At 32.4% G+C, this 24,681-nt stretch overlaps 1 protein-coding gene across 1 annotated transcript; it reads left to right on the plus strand.

Annotated features, from left to right (window-relative positions):
* Positions 1-8,089: 8,089 nt before the first annotated feature.
* LOC113391640 (uncharacterized) lies at positions 8,090-20,962 on the plus strand. The gene is made up of 3 exons (XM_026627672.2): positions 8,090-8,365; positions 19,867-20,055; positions 20,759-20,962. The coding sequence occupies exons 1-3, from the start codon at positions 8,254-8,256 to the stop codon at positions 20,893-20,895; spliced, it is 438 nt and encodes a 145-aa protein (XP_026483457.1). The 5' UTR covers positions 8,090-8,253; the 3' UTR covers positions 20,896-20,962.
* Positions 20,963-24,681: the final 3,719 nt, after the last annotated feature.

A 24,681-nucleotide genomic window follows, 5' to 3' on the forward strand; every position in this document is an offset into this window, starting at 1 on the left:
GTTGATTCCTTTGCCTGTACATTTAGTTTTAATGGCATAACATAATAATGTCAAAATTTTCAATCATGTTTAAATTAAGAATGTCGGAGGTGACATAAAATATGGTTATTGTATCGTTTGTTTTGGTAGTATTGATATATTAAGTTTTTATATTAAAAAATGTGTTTTTTTCGATTAATTGAGATTTTGCGAGAGAACTAGCGATATTTTTCTTTTTTTTTTAGGATATTTAGTTTAGCTATTTCTACTTACGTTAGTCGTCGAGGAGTTATTAATAACAATTATGATTCATCAAAATATTTCGCAAAACAGCAATACATGTTGGTCTGGTCCCGTTAAGTATATTAACTCTTAAATTTTACGGCGGTGGTGACCATGTACCATCAAGTAACCAATTTGCCAGTCTGAATACCGATTATAAGCAATTAATATACGTATATAATTGTATTAAAAAATATATATATCGGTAGTGACTTCTATCGTAATACGATCTTTATGTAATACAATAAGGCTAAGTTTATCATCTGTTAATAAAATGAGCGTAACGCCATGTCGTATTATTAATGGAACAGATTAAAAATATTACGGTGTTAAAAACATGTCCTATTTTTGTATCGTTCATTATTAGGGTTCCGTACCTCTGAGTAAAAAAGGTACCTTTATAAGATCTGTCTATCTATCTGTCTGCCAACACCTTTTGCCTCAGGAACGCACAGACGCATATAGTTGAAATGAATGCCAAATACTGAGTTCTATGAAATTTTGGAGCTGTCAAAAAATGGAACCTCTAAGTCTGTGTAATCAAAAGATATGATCATTTATGTCGAATTTTTTTTATGGTGTTGGACTTTACTTGGTGGTAGGGCTTCGTGCAAGCCCGTCTGGGTAGGTACCACCCACTTATTAGATATTTTACCGCCAAACAACAGTACTCTATATTTTTGTGTTCCGGTTAGAAGGGTGAGTGAGCCAGTGTAATCACAGGCACAAGGGACATAACATCTTAGTTCCCAAGGTTGGTGGCGCATACGTGATGTAAGGAATGGTAAATATTTCTTACAGCGCCTTTGTCTATGGGCAGTGGTGACCACTTACCATCAGGTGGCCTCTAAGCTCGTCCGCCAACCAATGCCATAAAAAAAAAACTTGCCCATGAACCACCTGATGGTGAGTGGTCACCACCGCCTATAGACAACTGCGCTGTATGAAATACATCGCCATTGCGGCATCAACCTTGAGAACTAAGATGTTATGTCCCTTGTAATTACACTGGCTCATTTACCATCCGAACCGGAACACGACAATACTTAGTACCGCTGCTTGCGAAATGTGTGATGTATGTGGTACCTACACGCGCGTCCGCAATCAATAATATAAATTATATGATATAAAAATAGTTTATACTCATAAGGACTCAGATATGGTGTAAATATTTACCGATGAAAAACATTTTGGAATTCGATGACTAGTTACTGAGATTACCCCCAACAAATTTTAACTAATTGTTATATTATTGGTGTAACTCTAACTCTTACAATGTTTGCTACGCCGACCAAAAATAGCTCGCTAATATATAATATTTGGGGCAATTAACACAATATCTGCATATATGTTACTATGATATATAAACTATATTATTGTAAAGTTTCGTTGAAATCCATTCTGTAGTTTTTGCGTGAAAGACTATCAAACGTCCATACAGCCTCATAAACGTTCACATTTTAAATATCAGTAGTAGGAGTTGCAGTGCAAAAAGTATTATACTTCGCCTTATTGCCTCCACTGGTGACAGAAGGGCCGGTTCGTTTTCAGTCCAGAGAATCGGAATTGCGATTCAACGGGGAAATGCTGCTAGCATTCTTGCCGCCGTTCCACGCGGTCAAGATTTATACAGTAACTATTTTTAATTCATATTTGTATATGTTTAAGGACTCAATTGGATAGATTTAATAATTAGCATATCGTATCATTTTAAACGTTGAAAAAGCGTGCGGAACCATTATTGATGCGTTAACCCATTGCAGGAAACTTAAGGTGGATTAAGGTCACATTGCACATCAGGATAAAGAGAGAGGACCAGAAAAATAACTGCACGGGCTGGACCCTCGAAAAAGGAATAGAGGTCCCCCCCTGGAAAAATGAGAAGAGGAACTTTTAAAATTTGCAAAACTGAGACTGGATGAGAATAGTCCATGACAGGATAAAGTAGAGTGAGGGGGAGGCCCACGAGAGGGCCTTAGTCAAAATTACGTATAAAAAAGAGGCTGAAATAAAAATAAGCAATATTAAGTAAATATTTACATTTTGTACATAAAATATGATTTATTTAAGAACGCGTGGATGTAATTAGATCTGCTCTGGTAAATTTCAGTGATAAATATCTCATAACCTTCCTAAGAGATCGAGGAAACGTAATAAGAGTAACATCAAAATCGGCTCATTAAAATAAACTATTATGATCAGTAATGTTAAGAAAAAAATAGATAATACTATGATGGCCAAGTGGTTAGAACTAGTCCATTTTAACCCAGGTTCTAACCCAGGCAATGATTATACTTGGTAGTATGAATTACTTGATAGTAGGGCTATGTGCTAGCCCGTCTGGGTACCAACTATTCATCAGATATTATACCGTTAAAAAGCAGTACTCAGTATTGCTGTGTTCCGGTTTGAGTGCACTCACTCAGTGCCAGTGTAACTACAGGCACTAGGGACATAACATCTTAGTTCCCAAGGTTGGTGGCGCATTTGTGCTGTAAGAAATGGTTAACATTTCTTATAGCGCCATTGTCTATGGGTGGTGATGACCACTTGACTTCAGGTTGCCGATGTGCTACCTATATCATGTTATACTATACTAGCTGAATCTGCGGCTTTACCCGAACGAAATTTATGAAACACCAACTTTCAACTCCCGTTTTAGCCCCTTAGGGATGGAGTTTCGTAAAATCCGTTCTTAGCAGACGTCTACACCCTATAAGGAACTTGCCCGGCAAATTTCAAGTTTCTAGGTGTTATAGTTGCTAAGATTTCGTGATCAGTCAGTCAATCAGTGAGTTTGTATTTCGCTTTTATATATATGTATAGATCTCGGCGATTTGGGAGAATATGAAATTCTGTTAGCTGTGTATCCACAACCCTCTTTTGCGCAGCGCCGCGGAAACCTAAACGATGCCCTAAACCTTGAATGTAACATTTAGAAGCTCTTACTTTAATGTACTTTTGTTTAATAAAAATAAAAATGTAATTTCGTTAATGTATTTTTTTATTGATCAAATGGTATACGGTTAATAAGACAGACACGGGAGTTCAAAATGGCGGCGAAGTTATATGACGTCGTAAGAGAACGTCATGACGTTTGCCGTCTCGTCATACGTGCCAGATTTAACCCCCAGCGACCCCAACACTAGATGTTTCATATTTGAATGTAATAGATCCGACTGGGCCTAAAGGACCCTGACCCACCGGGTCACACATTGACACGGTAGCTAAGGCTGCCGGGGCAGAACAGCCCGGGTAAGGAGGGCAACCTCGAGGCCAGTACCCCGCTTGGCCTTTTTTTTTTTTTTGTTTAACGAGGAGGAAATGCATTTACGCATGCCGCCCGGTCGGGGGACCGGGACGGGTACGTGGGACTCAACCGGGGCCTAATGCCCCGTGCCAGGGCACGCTGATGCTAATGCCCTGTCCTACCCACTAAAACCATCCTCGGGTTTCCACCATGCCGCCGAGTGGTGAGGCAACGGGATCGCCAAGGGCATGCAACCGCGACCCCACCAGCGGCAGCCGCCGTAAGGCGGCTGAATATTCATGGAAAGCGCGCCTAGTGCGCGCCTTCCCCCTCATCCTCCACGTGGGAATGTGGCGAACTCCCCCGAGTCCGCCACTGGAGGCTGGGCGTCAACGAAGCTGACGCCCTGCGGCGGACAAGATGGTAGGCTCCGCCGCTGACCGCTGGTGTAAAACACCTGGGAGGCTCGAGTAGCGAGCCCTCCCACTCCCTCCTAGCCAACGAGGCCACTCACATGGTCCGCCCTGACGCCGATCAGGGACGTACCAGGAGCGGCCCCGCGGCATCCCTCCCGCCAGTCTTAGCCGCGGCCGACGAGCAAGCTCAAGCCGGCCCCGTTGCCCAGGGTACACCACGAGGAGGTGACTGACATGTACCCCACCCCGCTTGGCCTAGGTCAAGCAGGAGGAACCATCACACACAATAGATCCGAAATTATATAATCAATATTTTAAGCTCGTCTATAGTTTATTGATATAATACAATTTCAAAGTCAAAGTCAAATGTATTACTGAAAGTCGAGTCAATACACTTTCTCTTATAAAATAATACAAAAAGTTTGAAAGGAAAAAGTCTCTTGAGTTCCGTTGAACGAGCAAATGAAACTAAGCGGATTCTTAACTGACTTCGGTGACGTTATGGAGAGGGTATTTTAAGTTCCCGTATAAGTTCAGCAGTGCGATTCTATAAGAAATCACTTCGTATCTCACTCGTGAAATATTGGCAAATGTTTTTCAGTGATACGCTATTTTGATACGTGTATCGTATAAACTTTATAATTCATATAATCAATGTTTACAATCTGTTACGCCACGCTCGTGTTCGGTCGTGAGTTTCGAGTTTCTTGTTACAGAGTAGCCCAACTGAAATATTTGATCGTTAGCTTTATTAATTCTCACCTACGTTATAATACAGTCAAAATAGATGTTCCAATTAACAATACAAACAATTTAAAATGGTACTCTATTACAAAAGAAATATCTACGAAATGCTCAAGGAATCTATATATATAATAAAAATTCCAGTTTAAAAGATTTTACTTTATCTCGTAAACGGTGAGTGTTATCATGAAAATAAGTTGACCAAAAATTGTAGATCCTGTAGAAAATTGTAATAATATTTGAAATAATAATAACAATGATATAACAATCTCACCTGACTGAGATCTGTGTCAATATTCAACTCAATTCTAATCATTATAAGTTATTAATTTGACTGTTTTGATCGTATTATATTGTACCACAAGGAGTATTTAGCACCATTGAATATGTGGAATGGTGACCATCATTGTCCGTACCGTTCAACCGTAGTAGTTACCTTTCAAACCTTATTTATATGTAATGTTAATTTATTTTTGATATAACCATTTACATCTGTTTTATTAATGTTTTATTCAGTGTAATAGTTTTGGTTACATATAGACATATTACAATAATATATACAGTCAATATTGGACATCACATACATTACTCTGACCCCAATGTAAGTAGCTAAAGCACTTGTGTAATGGAACATCAGAAGTAACGACGGCACCACAAACACCCAGACCCAAGACAAAATAGAAAACTAATGAACTCTTTCTACATCGACTCGGCCGGGAATCGAATCGGACCTCGGAGTGGCGTGCCCGTGTAAACCGGTGTACACATCACTCGACCACGGAGGTCGTCCTATAACTGGTTAAACAATAAAAGGTATATACTTTAAAATAAATATTAATCTTACAATAAATCGGTACTGCATTCATATAATAAAAATGATAAACATTCACCAGAAAACGGTTTTAAAATATAAATTAATATATGACCACCATGTTCTATATTACATTATACATTATACAAAACTTTATATAATAGAAACAGACAGAAAAAACGAGAGAGAAATATCTCCTGAAGAGTTTTCCTGCACGAAATTATTAATATAGATATAATTTATTAATTGGCAGCGTCAATATTATTATGACATAAAAAAAAATGCATTTAATTATTATAAACTTTTACGAAAAATAAGTTGAATTGAAATAATATTACATAAAACTTAACATAATAGAAAGAGACACAGGGAAAGAAACGAGAGGGAAATATATTTCTGCCAGTTCACTCTATAAGTCGCGTAACAGAACTCCGTTTAAAAAAACTGCTATTTTCAGTCCGTACTTATAAGGACAGTTTTCAACATTCGTTTTTATTTTTAATTTAATGCTTTATCACAAACTAGCGACCCGCTCCAGCTTCGCACAGGTGCAATGCTGATACTAAATGTACTACAGAATGTCTTACAACGTTCACAGTTTTTCAGTCATAAGACAATACAAACTGCTATGTCATGCGTTTTAAATCTGTAATATCTTCGAAAATATTCATTTAAATTATATGCAATAAACGGCCATATTGATCTATATTATATATTATATGCACAATGTATTTAAGGTACTTAATTGGATTAGGATTAATGCTGTATTGCTTAAAATCGCTTCGAAAATAAGCAATTATTTTTCGTAAAAAGTAAAGGATAAAAAAAGTTTTTTGTAGGCTATCCCTAAGAGATAGACATATACCATCGCGGACGTTTTTTAAGACCTTTTTAAGGTGTACAATACTGTAGTACATTATTTTAAACTATCTCGTAGGGCTCAGCTAGCGTTTACAATGTAAGCGCAAAAAAATGTGTTTATTTACGATATCACTTCAGAAACCTCTAAAATTATCAGTGTTTCTCTACTATAGTGTGCATGTATTATACATATAAACCTTCCTCTTGAATCAATCTATGTATTAAAAAAAACCGCATCAAAATCCGTTGTGTAATTTAAAAGATCTAAACATAATAGGGACAGACAGCGGTAAGCGACTTTGTTTTATACTATCTATGTATGAAAATATATAAATTAATACTAATAATATAGAAATAATTAATATGTAAATATTCTCCAGTAATGTACAACATTTATATATTATGACATATGTACTAGTAGCCTTTATATAATAGCTTATATATATATTTTATATTACACCTCGCCTTACTGCCTCCACCGGTGACAGGAGCGCTGGGGTCATTTTTTGGCCAGAGGATCGGATTTGCTTTTCAACGAGGAAATGCTTGCTAGTATTCTTGCCACCAGTCCACGCACGCATGATTTTTACAGTAACTATTTTTGTATATTGAAGGCATTTATGTTACTTTTTTTTGTAAGGAATTACTAATATTCCATTTTCAAATACATTTAAGCTTAAAGATTGTGTTAGAAATGAGGACGACATTATCCAAAAGGGTCAGGATAGATCCTGCGACTTTTTACATCACTAGGCGGCCCTTAAACTTCTGAATATTATATGTAATAAGTTACGTCAAGTCAATACAGTGTGATACGCCTTTACAGGCCTATAACAGTGCGATTAAAGTTGCGTTATTAAACAAAATGGTAATCAAACTGAATTATTGAAAAAGTCTTCCAGAAATGCGAAACATAATACCCAAGAAACGAGTTCATTTGTCTTACGTATTCACACGATGTTTTGAACAATCAGCAATAAAAAAAATGGTATTTCGTAACACATGCAACCCTGAGCCAAACTGACGACGTTCATAAAAGCTACATACATACAACAATAGCGTAAAAACGATTGTATTGTGACAATTTGTATAGTCCTTCAGTCTTTACGTTTTAACTGATGCAATTATTTAAAAAAAAAAAAAGTATAATTGTTAAGACATGGTATTATTGGTAAAATATATAAAAACTTTTTTTGTTTAATTATTTAAATTTCGAAATTAAATTGTAATATTTATATTCTCTATTAGGGTGTTTATTTTTTTTATTTATACGCTTTTAAATGTGTTGAGATTGAATTAAATAAATAATGAAATAATCTTTTATCATTTCTTCCTTTTCGTTTTATTATCTGTTCTGCATTCGAATCAATGTGTATTTAAAAATAAAGCACAAAGACTTCGCTTTGCGTTCGAATTAAAAAAAAAGCAGATTTATTTTAATATTAGAATGTAATGTCAAAATCCCCATTATTGCAATAAAATGACGCTCATATTTGGACTGCGTTTTTTTTCCTAATACTGTATAATCTTAGCTTATAGCATTAAATATGTTTTGTGAAAGTAATCTTGAAGGATGATACGATAAATTTAACTGCACTGAAACTGGCCAAGATTTATTTAATCGTCACGCACGTACATCCAAATTGATATCAACAGTTCACTGTCAGTTCACGAGTAAAACATTGTCATATCTTACTGTATTGTCTCGTGTGAACATGGCATAAAACATTAAAAAATATGATACCCACCAAGCCGCCATCTTGTCCGCTCACTCCCCGCCCGCACGTAACGAATAAAATACCGCGAAAATTGAATTTAGAACTCAGTCGTTCGCGCGAACGCATTCGAAGTTAACGGAAAGCGCGCTTGGGTTTTTTATTCTTTTTATATTCACCAAACAGGTGTTCAAGATGAAGTACCTAGTTGTCCTGGCTGTTTTCGCGTTGGCGTTCGCCGCTGAAGAAAAGGAGGAAGAACGGCCGAAGACGTTCAGACGGCTTATCCCAGCTGACGTTTTGAGAGGTCAGTGCCTTTGTGAAAATATTTTGTGTTTTATTAAAATAGTATATAATTGATAATGTCGTTTTTAATGAGACAATTTTTTTAAATTACTTGTAAAAATTCTAATATTACAATAATTATTAATTGTATATAAAAAACTAAATATATTTTTATCTATTTGTTTTGTTCAATGAAAAATTCAGTTGATTAAATGGATGAAATTACTTTGAATTTATTTAAAAAAATTTATAACACTTTTAAATACATACACAATACATAAATATTACTGCGTAAAATTGAATTAAAAGTCTTAACAAGGCTGTCTCGTTACAAATAAATTTTAAAAGTAGCCTTATAACATACTTCTAGTCTCAAACCTACTCTCGAGGAAGTCTATGAATAGGTAGTTAATAGAATCATGAAGAAAATGAAAATGTATTCAATAGGTGTACCTATTTAATGTTATATAAAATACCAGTTCGCTCACATTTTGTGTCTTAGGTTTTAGGTATACTATAACCTATGTTCTTCCTTGGAATTCAAGTTTACTTTCTACGAAATTTCATCAAATTCGGCTTAGTGTTTTAGCCGACAAAGCGTAACACAGAGATCTACTTTCGCTTTTATAATATAATTAATATATATATATATATATTAAGACATACAATTATTAAACATTATTAATAAAACAAACAGTCCACTTAAATTAGACGTCAACGCGTGTGCACCACTAAGCGAAAAATTTTACCTCACGTAATAACTTAAATGTTATGCTGGACGAGCTACACTAGAATTAGACTAGAAACTATTATGTGAACAATGATTTATTTCGATTTTATATAATTTGATAATAATTACGTATGTGTTGAGTAATAATAACGTTATTTAATTACAATGAATTATTTTTCTAATCAAATCAAATGTATTTATCGTTGTGTTTTTAATTGAATAATTACGAATAGATTCGATCTATAATGCTTTGTTTTCTTTGATATAATCGTATTGTTATAATATATATTACATTACATACTCAAGGGAGACAAGTATACTGTGTCAATTATAAAAAATCTTTATTTGATTGGGCTTTACTTTGAGTCGCTATTTTTTTTTTAAATTTAATTACAAGGCTGTGATCGTGTATTGATCGTTTCACTATGTGCTAAGGACTTAAGGATGCAGCCTTCTTATAAACTAGGCAGTTAATATGAATCATATAATCGTACGATGAATGTATTATTAATATATACTTATTATATGAGTCGAATAAATAATAAATTAATTTTAATATGATTTGAATAATTATAATTTTATCGTTCAAGTTTCACACTTAGAATCGTTTAATTGGTTGAAACAAAATTCGTAATTAAATATATTTAAAAACTCTTGTTGTTTTTAAGGATCCTTTTCATAATAACATTAGTGACTTCTATCTATCTATTGCATATGAGTGACTATATATTTCTATCTATGTTCTGTATTTAAGTGACGTATAACGTGACTATAATAAATGAGTTGACTATTAAATGGCTGCGTTAAGAAGAATTAAACCGATAATCACACTTTCTATCTTCGTAATTAGTAGTTAAGTAAACAAGTAACGGTCGGAAAATGTCTCGCGATGGGTTAAGGCGTCCTTTCTATTTAAAGTGAAGGATTGGATCTAATTCCACCAGTCTGGTCCCGTTGGTACACATGTAGCAGAATATCGTTGAAATTAAACAAATGCTGGTTTCCTTAAACACAAAATAAATACGTAAAACTTCAATGTTGTCCGGGTTTGAAACAAACAGCATCAGCTAAGATGCACGCGTTCTAACCACTGGGCCATCTCGGCTTCTATATTAGTAGGTATGTCTTAAATTTGTTATATAATATTTAAATTAAAGACATTTATTTGATAGAGAATGGTCTCAACTAATCTTGACCTTGGTATTCAAAACGGCGTAAAGAAAATTATAATTGGCTTTTAAATTATTAATAATGCTTATTATTTAGTAAGTAGGAATAGCCCCTTAATATCCCACTGTTGGGCATAGATCTTGTATTATTATTTACAATCCATGTAACCAAATTTCGTAGTTTTGGTTGACATTTATTTACCCCTACTTGGTAATAAAACACAAAGGTCCCTAAAATGCCAATATTATGTTTTCAATGTCGAGAGACCTTATATAGATTGGGGTGAACCAAACGCTAGCGCGATTCAGAAACACGTGCCTTCGTATAAATTTTAAGTACAAACATTTCATATTTTTTTACGGTTATACAGACCTAATTTCCCTTTAGGAGGAGAAAGTCGTAATAGCCTAGTGTTTACAAAGCGTGAATCTTTCCTAATGATTCTAAGTTTGAACCGGGGCAAAGCACCACTGAATTCATGTGGTTAATGATGTGTGAATATTCAACCCGTATTATAGCGTGGTGGAGTAATCTCCAAACCGTCCCCTCAAAAAAAATGTAGTAAGATGACTGATTAATAGTGGTTATCTTGATAACGAAAGTCGATTTTTTGTTTTTATTTCCAAGGGAAATCTTGATAGGATTTGCTTCATGTTTGTCCAACTTACATAATTCAAACTTAAAATACGACAAAAGATTTTATGCTTATTTACGTAGTTAAGTGATCGTGTTAATACATAATAATTGTTAAAAATAGAATTTGTTAGTTAACATTGGTTTGAGTATTAAAAATAGTGTTGCCCGAATTTAAACGATGTCTTTTTTAATATAGTTTACTATGCGGCCCGTCGCTTTACAGATACTATAATATCAAAATATATAAATAATAATTTCATGGTGTTTAATTGACATACTTATATATTATATTATATAATATAATAAAATTTAACTATCTCATAAGAATGAGTTTTATGCTGAGTCTTACGTACATATCTTATAATAAAAAAAATTACTTAAGCTTGCCTAGAATGATGGATTGTATGACATATCGATATATCTGTAACTGGACATATTATTGTCAAAAAACATTAGGGGTTCAAAAAAAATGGTCGTCACACGACGGCAGATGTAAAATATATTTTTATGATTTTTGTTTATTAAAATAATTTATAGAGCAAAGTAAATTGAACATAGAGTAAATTTATTTTTATCCAGTCATCATTATGTATGTGTACATATAAATAAATATAAATATAACAACCATATAAATATATAATTGTTTATTTATATCAGTATATAAATAGCCATACTGATTTGGATTTCAATTACACTAATTCGATTTTCAAATATATTTTGTATTTATAAAATATTAAATGTGTTAAATACAACTTAGATCCTTAAAGGATGTTAATATTTTTATCGTAAACTAAATCGTAGCTGGTTGCAAATCGTGCAACCAGTTGCTCAACCTAGCAATGGAAGCGTTTGATTTCATATATCCTAACAACTTCCATTGCAACATAATTAGGATTTCGCATTTCATCATATAATTTTTAAAAGAAGTATATATACATTATATACTACGACATTGTTTATTTTTTTTTTTTATATATATCGATACAGTTTTGGTACATAGAATTGCAATTGCATTGAAGTTAGACACATGCAAGTTTCCTTAGGATATTTTAGTTTATCTCCGAGCACGAGATGAATTATAAAAAAAATTTAAGCTGTAATTAAACCCGCAATCATTGGTTGGTACGCGTTCCAACCTCTGGGTTATCTCGGCTCGATTAATGATTAAGCTTTTAAATAATAAATAAAATAATCCGCGAATAAAGTTCAAAATCTTCCACTGGTAGACGAAAATATCTCCTCGTAAGAAGGTCTGGAGTATATCCCATCACACTGTTACAAATTAAAGCGATTAAATTTCATGTCATACGCCTCGTTTGTATCTACTAACTAACCCACACTGGCTTGGTCGAATAAGCTTAAAACCGTATCAATACAACACAATACTAAAGCTGACGACAAAATTAAAAAAAAAAAAGGTAATCGTCTCATTACTATGAACAGACAGGCATGTTAATATTTCGCAAATAGGATTACGATTCAACAGGAAATTATTACTACCCTTATTGACACTAGTTAAAGTATTCAGTATTTGTTTATTTAATTACTTTGTCGGCACTTCCTTATATATAAATTAATTTATATATTTGTTTTTGATATAAAAAGGAAATCGTTAAACTTCGTAATTAGAGTTATATTTAATTTACGTGTTATTTAGTATTATGATATATTTTAAAGGCTCATTTTTATCAAGATAAAATATTGACATTAAAAAACATTTTTTTCATATCTAGATAGAATGTAACGAACAAATTTCAATATGAATTTTACGCTTCAATGATTTCAGTTATCTTTATAATTATATAATAATATATGTAGTTATCGTATACATACAATGAAATTTCAGTTTTACATCTTAGCCTAATTTTATTTATCTGTAGAAAAAGTAAATAAACGCGGCAAAAAAACTCCATTTGAGTTATTTGCACTAAAATAAATTGTTCACGGAACAATATGTGTATATTTGAACAACATTAAAAAGTTAATCGTTTTTTGACAGTTCAATCATATTATTTTTTATCTGTCACACGAATTGGACAGAAAAAAAGTTCCTGGTGACCTTTTTGTTGTGAAAGGTTGAGTCATATAAAGTCGAATATGGTGAGTGGTCTGAAACCAACCTTGGATTATTCTAGAAACTTCATAACGACTGAGTTACTTGTAGGTAATGAATTTTAATAACTATTTCCATTTAAATATTCTTGCTAATTCGACTTGATCTATAAGGAGTAACTTTTATGGCTGTAGGGTTCGAATCTTAGGCTGTTTTTCGGTTCGATGGGATTATAAGATTAAGGAAAAGGTTAGTTTAAAATAGTTAGTATGGGAGTTCATGGAACAGTTTTTTACAAAATTTCCAAATGTCGAATGTTTCCAAAATATATATTCTATTTTAGATCAAATTATATGCTGTTCTTTTTGTATTGGTATAACATTCAAGGTCTGAGAGATGAGTTCATAGAATTTATATTATGATTGAAGAATGTTTTTCTTATACGAATTTGAAAATATGCAAATAAATTATAAATTTAATAATACTTTAAAAATGAAGTTCTCACAAGTTATTGTGAATTAAATATAAGGATGTATAGATATTGACTTTCGCTTTAAAAAAAAACATTTACATAACCACGCAAAAAATCATTCCGTGACCACACTGAATGGAAAGTGAACGATGAGCGATTGCTTTTGCACACTTTTGTCATTTATCAGACGTTCTTGATATTTTGACATGAATATGTTAGTTGTTTTTTTTTTAATTATTGATGTTCTGAATTAACGAAACTTAAAATACTTTGGCAAAGGTTAAGTTTGTAGATACAATTCGATTTTTATTTTTAATCAAATTTTAAATCGTGACTTATCTCTGCAAAGTCTAATTTAAGCTTATTTATTTTTTTAGATGTGTGCGTGATGTTGTCTAACAGGATTTAATTTTACTCCAATAAAGAGTTACGTAAGATGATTTCAGTATGTTTGTGTGTTCTGAGAATAATTGATTAGCACCATTTATCAAGTTGATTAGTATAACACTTAGTATATATTATCTGTGCCTGTACAATACGAAACTTAATTTTGAAACGTCGATTAGATAAAACGTTCTAATTTTAAAATATTCAATTAAGACTCTATTGATACATGAATTAATTACAACAACGAGACGATTAATTTCGATGAAAACGTGGAACGGTCGTGTATTGAGATAAATGACAGTTTTTTTTTTTATTATAGCTGATGTAATAATGACATACAGCCAAAGATAATTTATTCAAATTTTTTGTGCTCGAGTTTCCAACTAGTTTGAAGAGATTTAATTATATAAAATTCTGCGATTTATTTCATTTCATAAATTCTATATTAAAGGTCAATATAAATATACCGATTAATATATTCAAATATATGTTAATGTTAATATTCAACCTAATTTCGTCAGAGTTTTATTAATTGAACATTAAGACGGATGATATTCTTTGTTAGTATTTCCGAAATGTTGAAATATTAAAGTTTAAATCATCTCTCGTATAACCTAAAAACTATTTGTTTATACGTCGTGATTTTGTAAATCATATAAGAAAAAATTTAAATGTCCCATCGCTGGGCTAAGGCCTTCTTAAGATGAAGATTTGAAGAATATTCCACCATGCGTATCTATATTATGTAGCAGATTTTCATTCGCTACATGCATGCATCCTTCACTAACAAACATTTCATTTTGAACCTACAACATTCGTTTCAAATTCACAAGGTTTCAATTGCTAAGCTATGCAGGCTTCTCAGTTTGTATGTATGTTTATACAAGTCGAATTAAATGTTTTGTTTTGTATATACGTTACTAGCGTTATATAAGGATACAGCGTCTCTTCCTCGTTTGTCATTAAAAGTGAAATCTGTCTAGAAATGTTGTTAACGTTTTCTCGTTTGTGTTTTTAAATGTTTGTAATTTATCTAGTTACCAACAATTATAAACCTGTAAGGAGAAGCACTTAGTCAATATTATTGCAGATATCTATCTAATTATATTAAATCCGTTATTTGTTAAATTATAATTCAAGCTGATTGTCAAACGTGTTCGGAAATTTACATGAAGATAGCTTAAGTGGAATTATTTATTCAAAGTTGTATATGTTTAAGTATAAGATGCCACCGGTTCGGAATGTAGATTCTACAGAATCGAAAAGAAATTCTGTAGTTACATAACATACAGGCACACTAAAATACAAATTGATTATATGTATATCTAGATAGTGACACACTACAAAAAAAACGAGCTAATTTTAGTATCTTGGTGTGCGTGACAGCTACACTTGACATACGCCATACGTCATATTACTTTACTGGTGTGCGTGTACTTAGTGGTCAACAGTTGGCCTCTATTTTTCGGCGCGTTCTCTTTGATAATCTATCCAGACATAGTAAAGCAATTTAAAAAAAAAAAACCAATGAAGTAAATCTTCTTCTGAGCCAAGATGGCCCAGTGGTTAGAAGGCGTGCATCTTAACCGATTGTGCGAGTTCAAACCCAGGCAAGCACCACTCAGTTTTCATGTGCTTAATTTGTGTTTATAATTCATCTCGTGCTCGGCGGTGAAGGAAAACATCGTGAGGAAACCTGCATGTGGTTAATTTCAACGAAATTCTGCCACATGTGTATTCCACCAACCCGCGTTGGAGCAGCGTGGTGGAATATGCTCATACCTTCTTCTCAAAAAGGAGAGGAGGCCTTAGCCTAGCAGTGGGAAATTTACAGGCTGTAAATGTAATGTAACGTAAATCTTCAGTTCATATCCATCGTTAGTCGAAACGTCAAAAATGTTTAATGTGACGTCAGTAATCGTACACAGTCACGTCAAGTGTTATAATTTTTTTTTTAAGAAAATAAACTTCAATTCAATTCTTAGTTGAACGATTTTGGAAAGTAAATAAATCTTCCAAAATCGTTTCATAAATGACGGAGTTATAAGGTAATTTTATTAATTTATTCAAATATCTGTACCAATCAACTTTATTACGAATATTTTACATGTTTAATTGGTAATTTTCCGGTTGTTTTGCCGCCATCAATTTTCATTGCAGCCATCTTTGATTGCGTTCAGTAACTTTGCGTAATACAGCAAGTCAATGATCTATTGTTTTGTAATAAAAAGAATTATTTGTTTGTTTCGTATTCGATCTTTATTATATATATATTTCATACGCGAATTTATATATATAAATCAATTTATATATATATATATATGAACTTTTCCCGTACGAAATAGAGACTGGCAACTAGTAATCAGTAAAATGCAATATATATTTAATGTTGTACAAACACTCATTACATTTTAATTTAATAATTGTTTTAATATTGAAACGTTATAAAATCAGTACAAGACTAAAAACAAAATGGCCGTTTGAAATGTTGCCTTTCACAACCGCCGGTTAAAATTAAATCGAATCAGAAATTTGTTCAGATAAATCACAGTTATACATGAAAGAGATCGAACGTGTAGTGAAAGTTAGAAGTTTCTAGAAGTGTTAGAATGTAGGGCGGTTAATCCGAAGACGGATCGTTGTTTCGTAATCACTTGTGTAACACTCGGTTGCATTTTTGCAAATGGCCGCTCTCGTTTATAATGTGACAAATTTCAATATTAATTTTATATATAACTAAAAATATTACAAAACTGATTTTTATCGTGTCATTAAAAAAATATAATAAATGTTACCCAATCCCAAATGAACATTCGTAATACATTTAAATTAAATTTAAAAATAACTTAATCATTCATTGTTTTACCTTCGGACATTAAACGTTCTAATAAAAAAAAAAAAAACCCGCCAATTCCTTTGTCATTTTGACATTTACTAATGCATTTCAAAGAGAATGCGTTTTAATGAAATATCGTGAATCAGCCAACCTTGGATGCAACTATAAAGTCCATTCACCACATGAGTAATCGTTTTATATTAGCTTAACTTAATATAAAGGCGGTTTCATACATTCGTTCTTTGACAAAAAAAAATTATAACATTGATTATATAATTATTAATTTAAACATTTATTTATTTATGAATATGTTTTATATTCATACAGATAAATATGTAAGTAATGAATTTATTATTAATGTTATTTAAGTGGGTAAGTACCGCCCACTCATAACTTAATCTCCCGTCAAACGGCAATACTTAGAATAGTTATGTTCCGGTTGAGTGAGCCAATATAACTACAAACAAACGACATGTGGGCGATGGTGACCACATACCATCAGGTGGCCCATTTCTTCGCCTATGTATATAAATAAATTACTTATACAAACAAATATTTACTTCATTTTAATAATAACTTAGTATTAAATTCTATATACAATATATACCAAACATATATGTATATAATGAAAATGAAAATATACTCTGTTTAAGTAAGCTCATTCATAGAGTTTTGAATCGTCATTTTCAAGGTCAAAATTTGATACAGATTTTGTTTAAATTCTGAGTTAGCCAGTGTAATTAAACACACGATATGCAATATCAAATTTGTACTTGGTTGATTTCTAACAATGAAAATACCATCAGACAGAATCCATAAAAAACATTATGTTCTTTCAAAATTTTTATATAGCTTTATATATCATTTAATAGTATAGCTAATACACAAAACATGCCTTATGACCCAATTATAAAAGAACAGGTAACAACGTAACGTAACTTACGTGTAATGAATAATTTACAATACTTTCTGACGTTGCATCGTTAGTTAACATTTTAACGTTATTTTAATATTCATTGAATGTCCAACTGTATCTCATAAACTCGTATAAACTATATATAAAAACTCATACATACTAAGTACTGGATGTATACAATCTCGCCTCGATTTCAGTCGGGTTAATTTTATATGAAGATTCCGATCGCAGCGCCATTTACGGTCCAAAAAATAGTTACATACACATGTACAAAAGAAATCATATATATATCGATTTGATTGAATTTATTTATTTATTTATTTTTGAATTTATATATATAAAGATTTGTTTCAGTCAAGTCTCAATATATGTAAATTCATATTGTGTTAGCAATTTCAACAACAAGTATCGGGAACACAAAATGTCAAATTCTGAGCAGTTAACTGTCTAAGCACGGAAGATATTCGTTTTAATACTAATGAAAAATTTCGCGTAATACCGGTCGTTTTTTTTTTAAGGTTAATGGTTCTGGTCGGTGTGATTACTTTACTAATTAAATAATTGTACTGTCGTCGTTTCTAGGTTATTGTTTAAAGTTTAAATTTTATATGACGACTGAAAATCGCATTCAAAGATTACATTAAATAAATACAGGCGGATCTAATAGTGTCAATCAGTTAATAACTTACTGCTGGACAAAGGCAATTTTAAATTCCCTTTTGAGGAGTAGGATGTAGAGCTTACTCTATCACGCGGAAGAATGGGGGTTGGTATACGTGACAGATTCTCATCCACTACAAGAGAGAAGGAGTTAAAATATAAATCTTATATATTAATAGCGTGAGCCGATTCTTTTCCAGCCGTAGATGTGCAGAAAAATATAAATATAGAGGATTATTGATTGTAATTTACTTAATTGTTACGATTTAAGAAATAATTGATTTTAGTGAGCGGAAAAAAGTTACTGGACATAAGAAAAAAAATATGTTTTCGTTATAGTCGATATTATAACTAAAAAATCTTCATATAATAAATTAAGTACATAAATTCAGTTACGTCTGCATCGAGTTCAAACCCAGAATCATCGATTAAGATTCACGTCTTGTAACCACTGACCAATCAGGGCTAATAAAGCGCATTCAAAACAAAACCTAATCAATAAACAGTTGAGTTTATTAAACGCGATTCAAAATCGATTTCAAACGAATAATCTAGAAATTATTACAAAACGAATCCAACGCTTACATATTAAGCTAGGCGTGGTAAAGCTTATTCGAATCTAGATTCTAGACCAGGGCCGGTCACGCGAGACATTTTCACAAATTGCAATTTATGCACCTTATTAACAAGGCCATACGATATATAGTCCTTTGACAGTTGAATGTTGCAAGTTTTATCATACGTTACAAAAAGCAATACGTGTTATATACTCGTTGACTACTTTCACAAATATATAAATTAATGTGTCTGTTTGTTCATAATTAATTCAATAATAAACAATAATATTTTATATATTATATAATTTTTCTATTATTTTGAGGGGACGTGTTTATTATTCATTCGTTCAAAGCGTGAGGAAAACTGCGTTGTATGATATTGTGTCACATGTTCATCCCGCAGTGGTGGCGTAATGGATTAAGCTCTAAGCCTTCTTCTAAGAGAGCTTTAGCTCAGCAGGACTATTGCAGACTCGAACTTTATCAGAGGGGTTAATAGGAATATTAGTTATCTCCTAAATATATATTATAATATTATTAATAAAACAAAAACACATTTAATAAATTTATTAAAATATAAAATAATATATTAATTAATACCAAAATACTTTTTCAATTACTGGTTTGCAATGGTCCTCCGTATCTCGCGATGCTTCCCGCCAAAAATTAAAGACCAATTTGACAGCTCGACGTAATGACGTTCGGAAAGTTTGACTAACTCTCCTCCTCTTCTCCTTATAATCAATAATCTATACTAATTATAAATACGAAAGTAACTCTGACTGTTACCTCTTCACGTTCAAACTTCTGAACCGATTTAGATGAAATTTGGTATGTAGATAGTTTGAGTCCCGGGGAAGGATAGACTATATAGTTTTTGTAATTCAACCCTCGAGAGGGTAAAATAGTGGATGACGGTTTGGTCAAGTTTTATAAAATTCGGGTAAGACCGCCGGTTCAGCTAGATATATATTATAAATCTCTTTAGTTTGTATGTTCGAATGTACTTATCTCAGAAACTACACTAAGATTTTAAATTAAAACTATATGTTAAAAATGTTTTCTAATAAATAAATATGTAAACTTATTTTTATATTTTTTTTTAGATTTCCCCGGAATGTGTTTCGCGTCAACTCGCTGTGCCACCGTCGAGCCCACAAACTCCTGGGACCTTGCTCCATTCTGCGGCCGCAGTACCTGCGTCATCAGTGAAGACGTGCCTCCCAGGCTTCTGGAACTCGTCGAGGACTGCGGACCCCTCCCGATCGCTAACCCCAAATGCAAACTTGACACTGGTAAGTTTAAGAAATAAAATAATTAAAATTTGCAATAAATAAGTTAGTAATTCTAAATTCTATATTATTTGACTTTGGCTGGTGCTGGCTTTATAAAATAGGCAGGCAAATGGTAAGTGGTCACCAAATCAAATAAAATCAAATCAAAATATACTTTATTCAAGTAGGTTTTTACAAGCATTTGAATCGTCATTTAAAGTAAAGCTACCACCGGTTCGGATTGTAGATTCTACCGAGAAGAACCGACAAGAAACTCAGTAGTCACTCTTTTTCAACATCTAAAAATACAGTCATGTTAGTTAAATACAATTATATATGTATGTTATGTCTCCTGCCTGGAAGTCAACAAGCATTAACTCCACGCTTTTTATCATCAATATACTCTTGTATCGAATAATATGCCTTCTATACCAATGTATTTTTTAAAATTGACTTGAACCTGGTGGTTCAAGTCAATTTTAAATCTATGGGGGGTGGTCCCCCCATAGATATTGACTCTCTAAAAATATTAACAATTCCTATCACCGCCAAGTACATCATCAAATAAATCAATTTGATAGTTGTAATTTTTTTTATAGACCATTGATCACTTACAAACACATGTACCGTTAAATAATATAGTTTGTATCTTTTGTTTAAATTAATAAATAAAATTAAGTACACCATGAGAAGTAAGTGTATCATCCTTTTTTTTATTTTACAGACAAAACCAACAAAACTGCTCCATTCCCTGGTTGCTGCCCGATCTTCACCTGCGAGGATGGCGTCAAGTTAGAATACCCAGAACTCCCCACCCCTCCCCCAGAAGACGAGAAGAAAAAGGAGGAGACGAAAGCCTAAATAAAAAAAAAAAATAGTTTTTAAATTTATTAGTTATTTGTGAATGAACGCACAATTGACATTCCACTTTCCCGCGTCCATTAATTTTGTTTTTCAACAGTTACGTTTTCAATAGCCGATCGTTGTTTACTTATAAACGTGATTTTTTTTCACCGCTTTCTAATTTTAGTATAACAATTAACTATTGTTCGAAATTCAAAGCGGTTTCCTATTTCCGGTCCCATTCAAACGATGACAAAACTTACGTCCTTTGTTAACAGCATAGTTTTAATGTTGTTGTCACGTAGCCATTTTGGTTTTTTTAGAAGTTTATCGGTTTTTTTTACTTGAATACCTGCCTATTATAAGTAAAGTTTGTGATATTGTGATTAAAAATAGAAAAGAGATTCAATAAAAAATACAAAATTTCTAATATCGAATTTTATTTATGGCCCATTACCCTTGTTTTAATTAAACGATCATTGACCAGCAGTTTATAATATTTTTGTAACTAGCAACCCGTTTCAGCTACTTATAGAATGACCTATTCCAATGGAAGTAGGAAAAAAGATAAACAAACCTTAGATTTACGTATTCCGAGCGTTTTCCTAAAAACTCAGCTATTTTGTGCACTACTAAGAGTTTATGATTAAAATATCATTAATTATAATACAACACTATTGCACTTAACTACTTATTTTTACTTTAATTTCACTTCCAATTTCACACAGTTTCGACGTTCAAAACGCCTTTTTTTCGCAAATCCATAGTGAATATCATAGATTAATCAAGCTCTCGACCAATGATATCGCGTCAATTTGCTGTCAAATGTCAAAAGGGTTTTTTCTGTTATGATTCGAATACAGTATCCATAATATATTTATATTCAATACGTATAATAAGGATTTCGTTCAGCTGTAGACGACAAAATGTCTCGGTACCCTTAACGCAGCCCTTAGTCTCATTGACCATTCAATCAATTGTTTGCCGTAATTAAGTATTTATCTAAAACAATATTATAAATGAGAAAGTTATTCTATCTGTTGCTCTGTCACGACCGAAACCACTGAACCGAATTTCATTAAATTAGGTATGAAGCAACTTTGAATTCCAAGGAGAGACAAAGGCTACTTTTATATGGGTAACACTTGACGACCTACCGCTTAAACGCTAGCAAAACCGCGGACGATGGCTAGTATTATATATTTATTGAAGGATGTGACTGAGGGACCATGTGGTCTTTGTGATGATGATGATCCTAACAAAACGTGGTCGTGACCAATATTCTTAATGAAGACTTGCCGAGTACGCAGGAGATTAGTCATAATACTCCTCTTTTTCTCTCTGGATAAACTCATTACTTTTTTATGGTACTCGCTGGTGCCCAGGACTATTAGCGCGCACCAGTACACCATGATAACCCATTAAGAATCCAGCGATACCCTCTTCGACTCCGTTTTCGCACCGTGACGAACACTTTTATAATCTGACACAATTCAATAGAGACGAAGACGTTTCTGGTGCAAGGCCTTCCCTAGACAACACTGCTAATTTTTAAACTCGGAACTACTTCTGAAAATTTTTAAATAATTTGCTTCTGGACCTGTAATCTTGACCACTAGAGTAACGAAATTAATACTTAACTTTTTGACGTTTTAAATCCACTTATACCCGAGGCGAGCAAGTGTAGCTCCTTAGATTTACCTTAACCGACCCCTAGGTGCCCTAAGCACGCCCTATACGACCCTGTTAACGGACTCACTGCCAACAACATGAATATAATAGGTAACTGTATTATGTATACACGCACGGAGGTCATTTATATCGACTCACCGACGCCTAGGTATATGACAACGTATGCACCCGTCATTCCTTCCTCCCGACGTCAACGGTGTCGTAATACGAAGTCCAGCCTCCCAGCACTCTTAGGACGTGCGTATTCTAAGCCCTTAAGTGGGGTACCAAGACCAGGCTTGAGTATTTTAACTCGCCTCCCCGCCAAGCGACGCTGTATAGGCCATTATGGACGAAATAACACTAATTTAATTAAAAAAATGTTTATTGTAGAGCTGATTTTATCCGAACGACGTATGGTCCAGTTTACTCACAGTTAACCTTCCCACTTTTACCCCCTTTAATGTTGAGATTTCGTCATTTCGTGAGAGTTAAGAAAAAACCTCTTTGAATGGATTGCGTTGCAAATTTCAGCTATCTAGATACGATCGTTTTGTCTTTGCGTTTATAGTAGGATCATAAATATATTATGATATTTTCTAAATATGTATATCTAAATAAAAATTAATATTAACTCAATAATTTATTTGGGAATAATTAATTTCACAAGTATAATAAATACAGAATACATTAATTCTCAACACTTTAAATACGTATTATATAAACATACAGCTATATGGTATAATTTTAAATTAAACAAAATCAAATTGAATATTCATTATAACACGGCAGAAAAACTATGTTTTTTTTTTTTGACAAAACTACGTAATTAATTATAGACAAGCCAATCATTACGGTAACAGTCTATATAAATACAATTTTTTAACATTTTTTTTTATCTATATCTAAACACAGACTTAATATTATTATGATATTATATATTTTTAAAACATTATTATATGTTAAAATAATCAACTATATCGTTAAATCACAATTCTCCTAATAATTAATTTATATTGCACAAAATAGACATCGATCGCATTGCAATTATATTTTGAGCCGTCGTTTTACCAACAAGCAATCATTTAAAATGGCCGACCGTCGAAAGCGCGCGAAAATTTTGACAACTATCGATGTAGAAAGTTTTAAAATCGGATATATATTTTATTAAATTAAAAATTGAACTGAACAAATATATTTATTATTTTAAAACATTTATGCGAAAAATACATTTATATTTAATAGTTTTCATGAAAATATATTTGAGTATGTCAATGCGAAAATGTTTTTAAGTTTTTACTAAGTTGTTTTTTTTTTTAATTTATAACCAAATAGTGTTGCACGAATCATTTGCACAACTGTATATAAATAATCTAGACAAAATTATAAATAGTTTTCAATAATAGAGATCAAATAATTTTGCATCAACATACTCGTTTGTGCTACTATTTTGACGAAACATAAAAAAATGATATGTCAATATATTGTACATCACAACGACTGAAATAAATAATTTAGAAAGAATAAATTACGACCTTTATCCTATTTTATATAAAAAAAATAAGAGGTAGAGCAAGGAAGATAAAAATGATTGATTCGATTTCAAAACCTTAATAAGTATGAAAATAGCACTGGTTCTCAAACTTTGCATGACGTCACCATTAAAATATTCCTATTTTATATACATTTATAGAATAATTCCTCTCATATTGACCTTTTTTTATTATACTTATATTAAATACATTTTTAATTTTACTACCGAAGATATGCTTCAAACAATGAAGTGTAATGTTAACTTTTCTAACAACGAACTACGTGGTCATTAGAAATGAAAGAGAACACAATATGTCATTATTCTGTCTCTTTCTATATCATACGACATACGATAATAACTGCAGAACACCTGATCACGTAGTTCAATTACAATCCATACCAATCCAATTTGTACAGATGTAAACAAGGACCTCTCAAATTTGACATGTACTCGGCATTTGTTTATGGAATGTTTTAAATATGGAATGATAACCATCTATACATATTACTTAGTCGTTGCGAGATTGCATAAGCAATATCACTTAATTTATCTGAAGGTAGACTGGAAGATTATTGTTATAAATTGGAGATTCACTGTGT

The sequence above is a fragment of the Vanessa tameamea genome, chromosome 30 (genome assembly GCF_037043105.1).
Source record: "Vanessa tameamea isolate UH-Manoa-2023 chromosome 30, ilVanTame1 primary haplotype, whole genome shotgun sequence".
Classification (NCBI taxonomy): Eukaryota; Metazoa; Arthropoda; class Insecta; order Lepidoptera; family Nymphalidae; genus Vanessa; species Vanessa tameamea.

Coding starts and splice junctions, on each gene's coding strand:
- LOC113391640 (XM_026627672.2), top strand. CDS start 8,254: ATGAAGTACCTAGTTGTCCTGGCTGTTTTCGCGTTGGCGTTCGCCGCT. Junction 8,366..19,866: donor CCCAGCTGACGTTTTGAGAG/GTCAGTGCCTTT, acceptor ATTTTTTTTTAG/ATTTCCCCGGAATGTGTTTC. Junction 20,056..20,758: donor CAAATGCAAACTTGACACTG/GTAAGTTTAAGA, acceptor TTTATTTTACAG/ACAAAACCAACAAAACTGCT.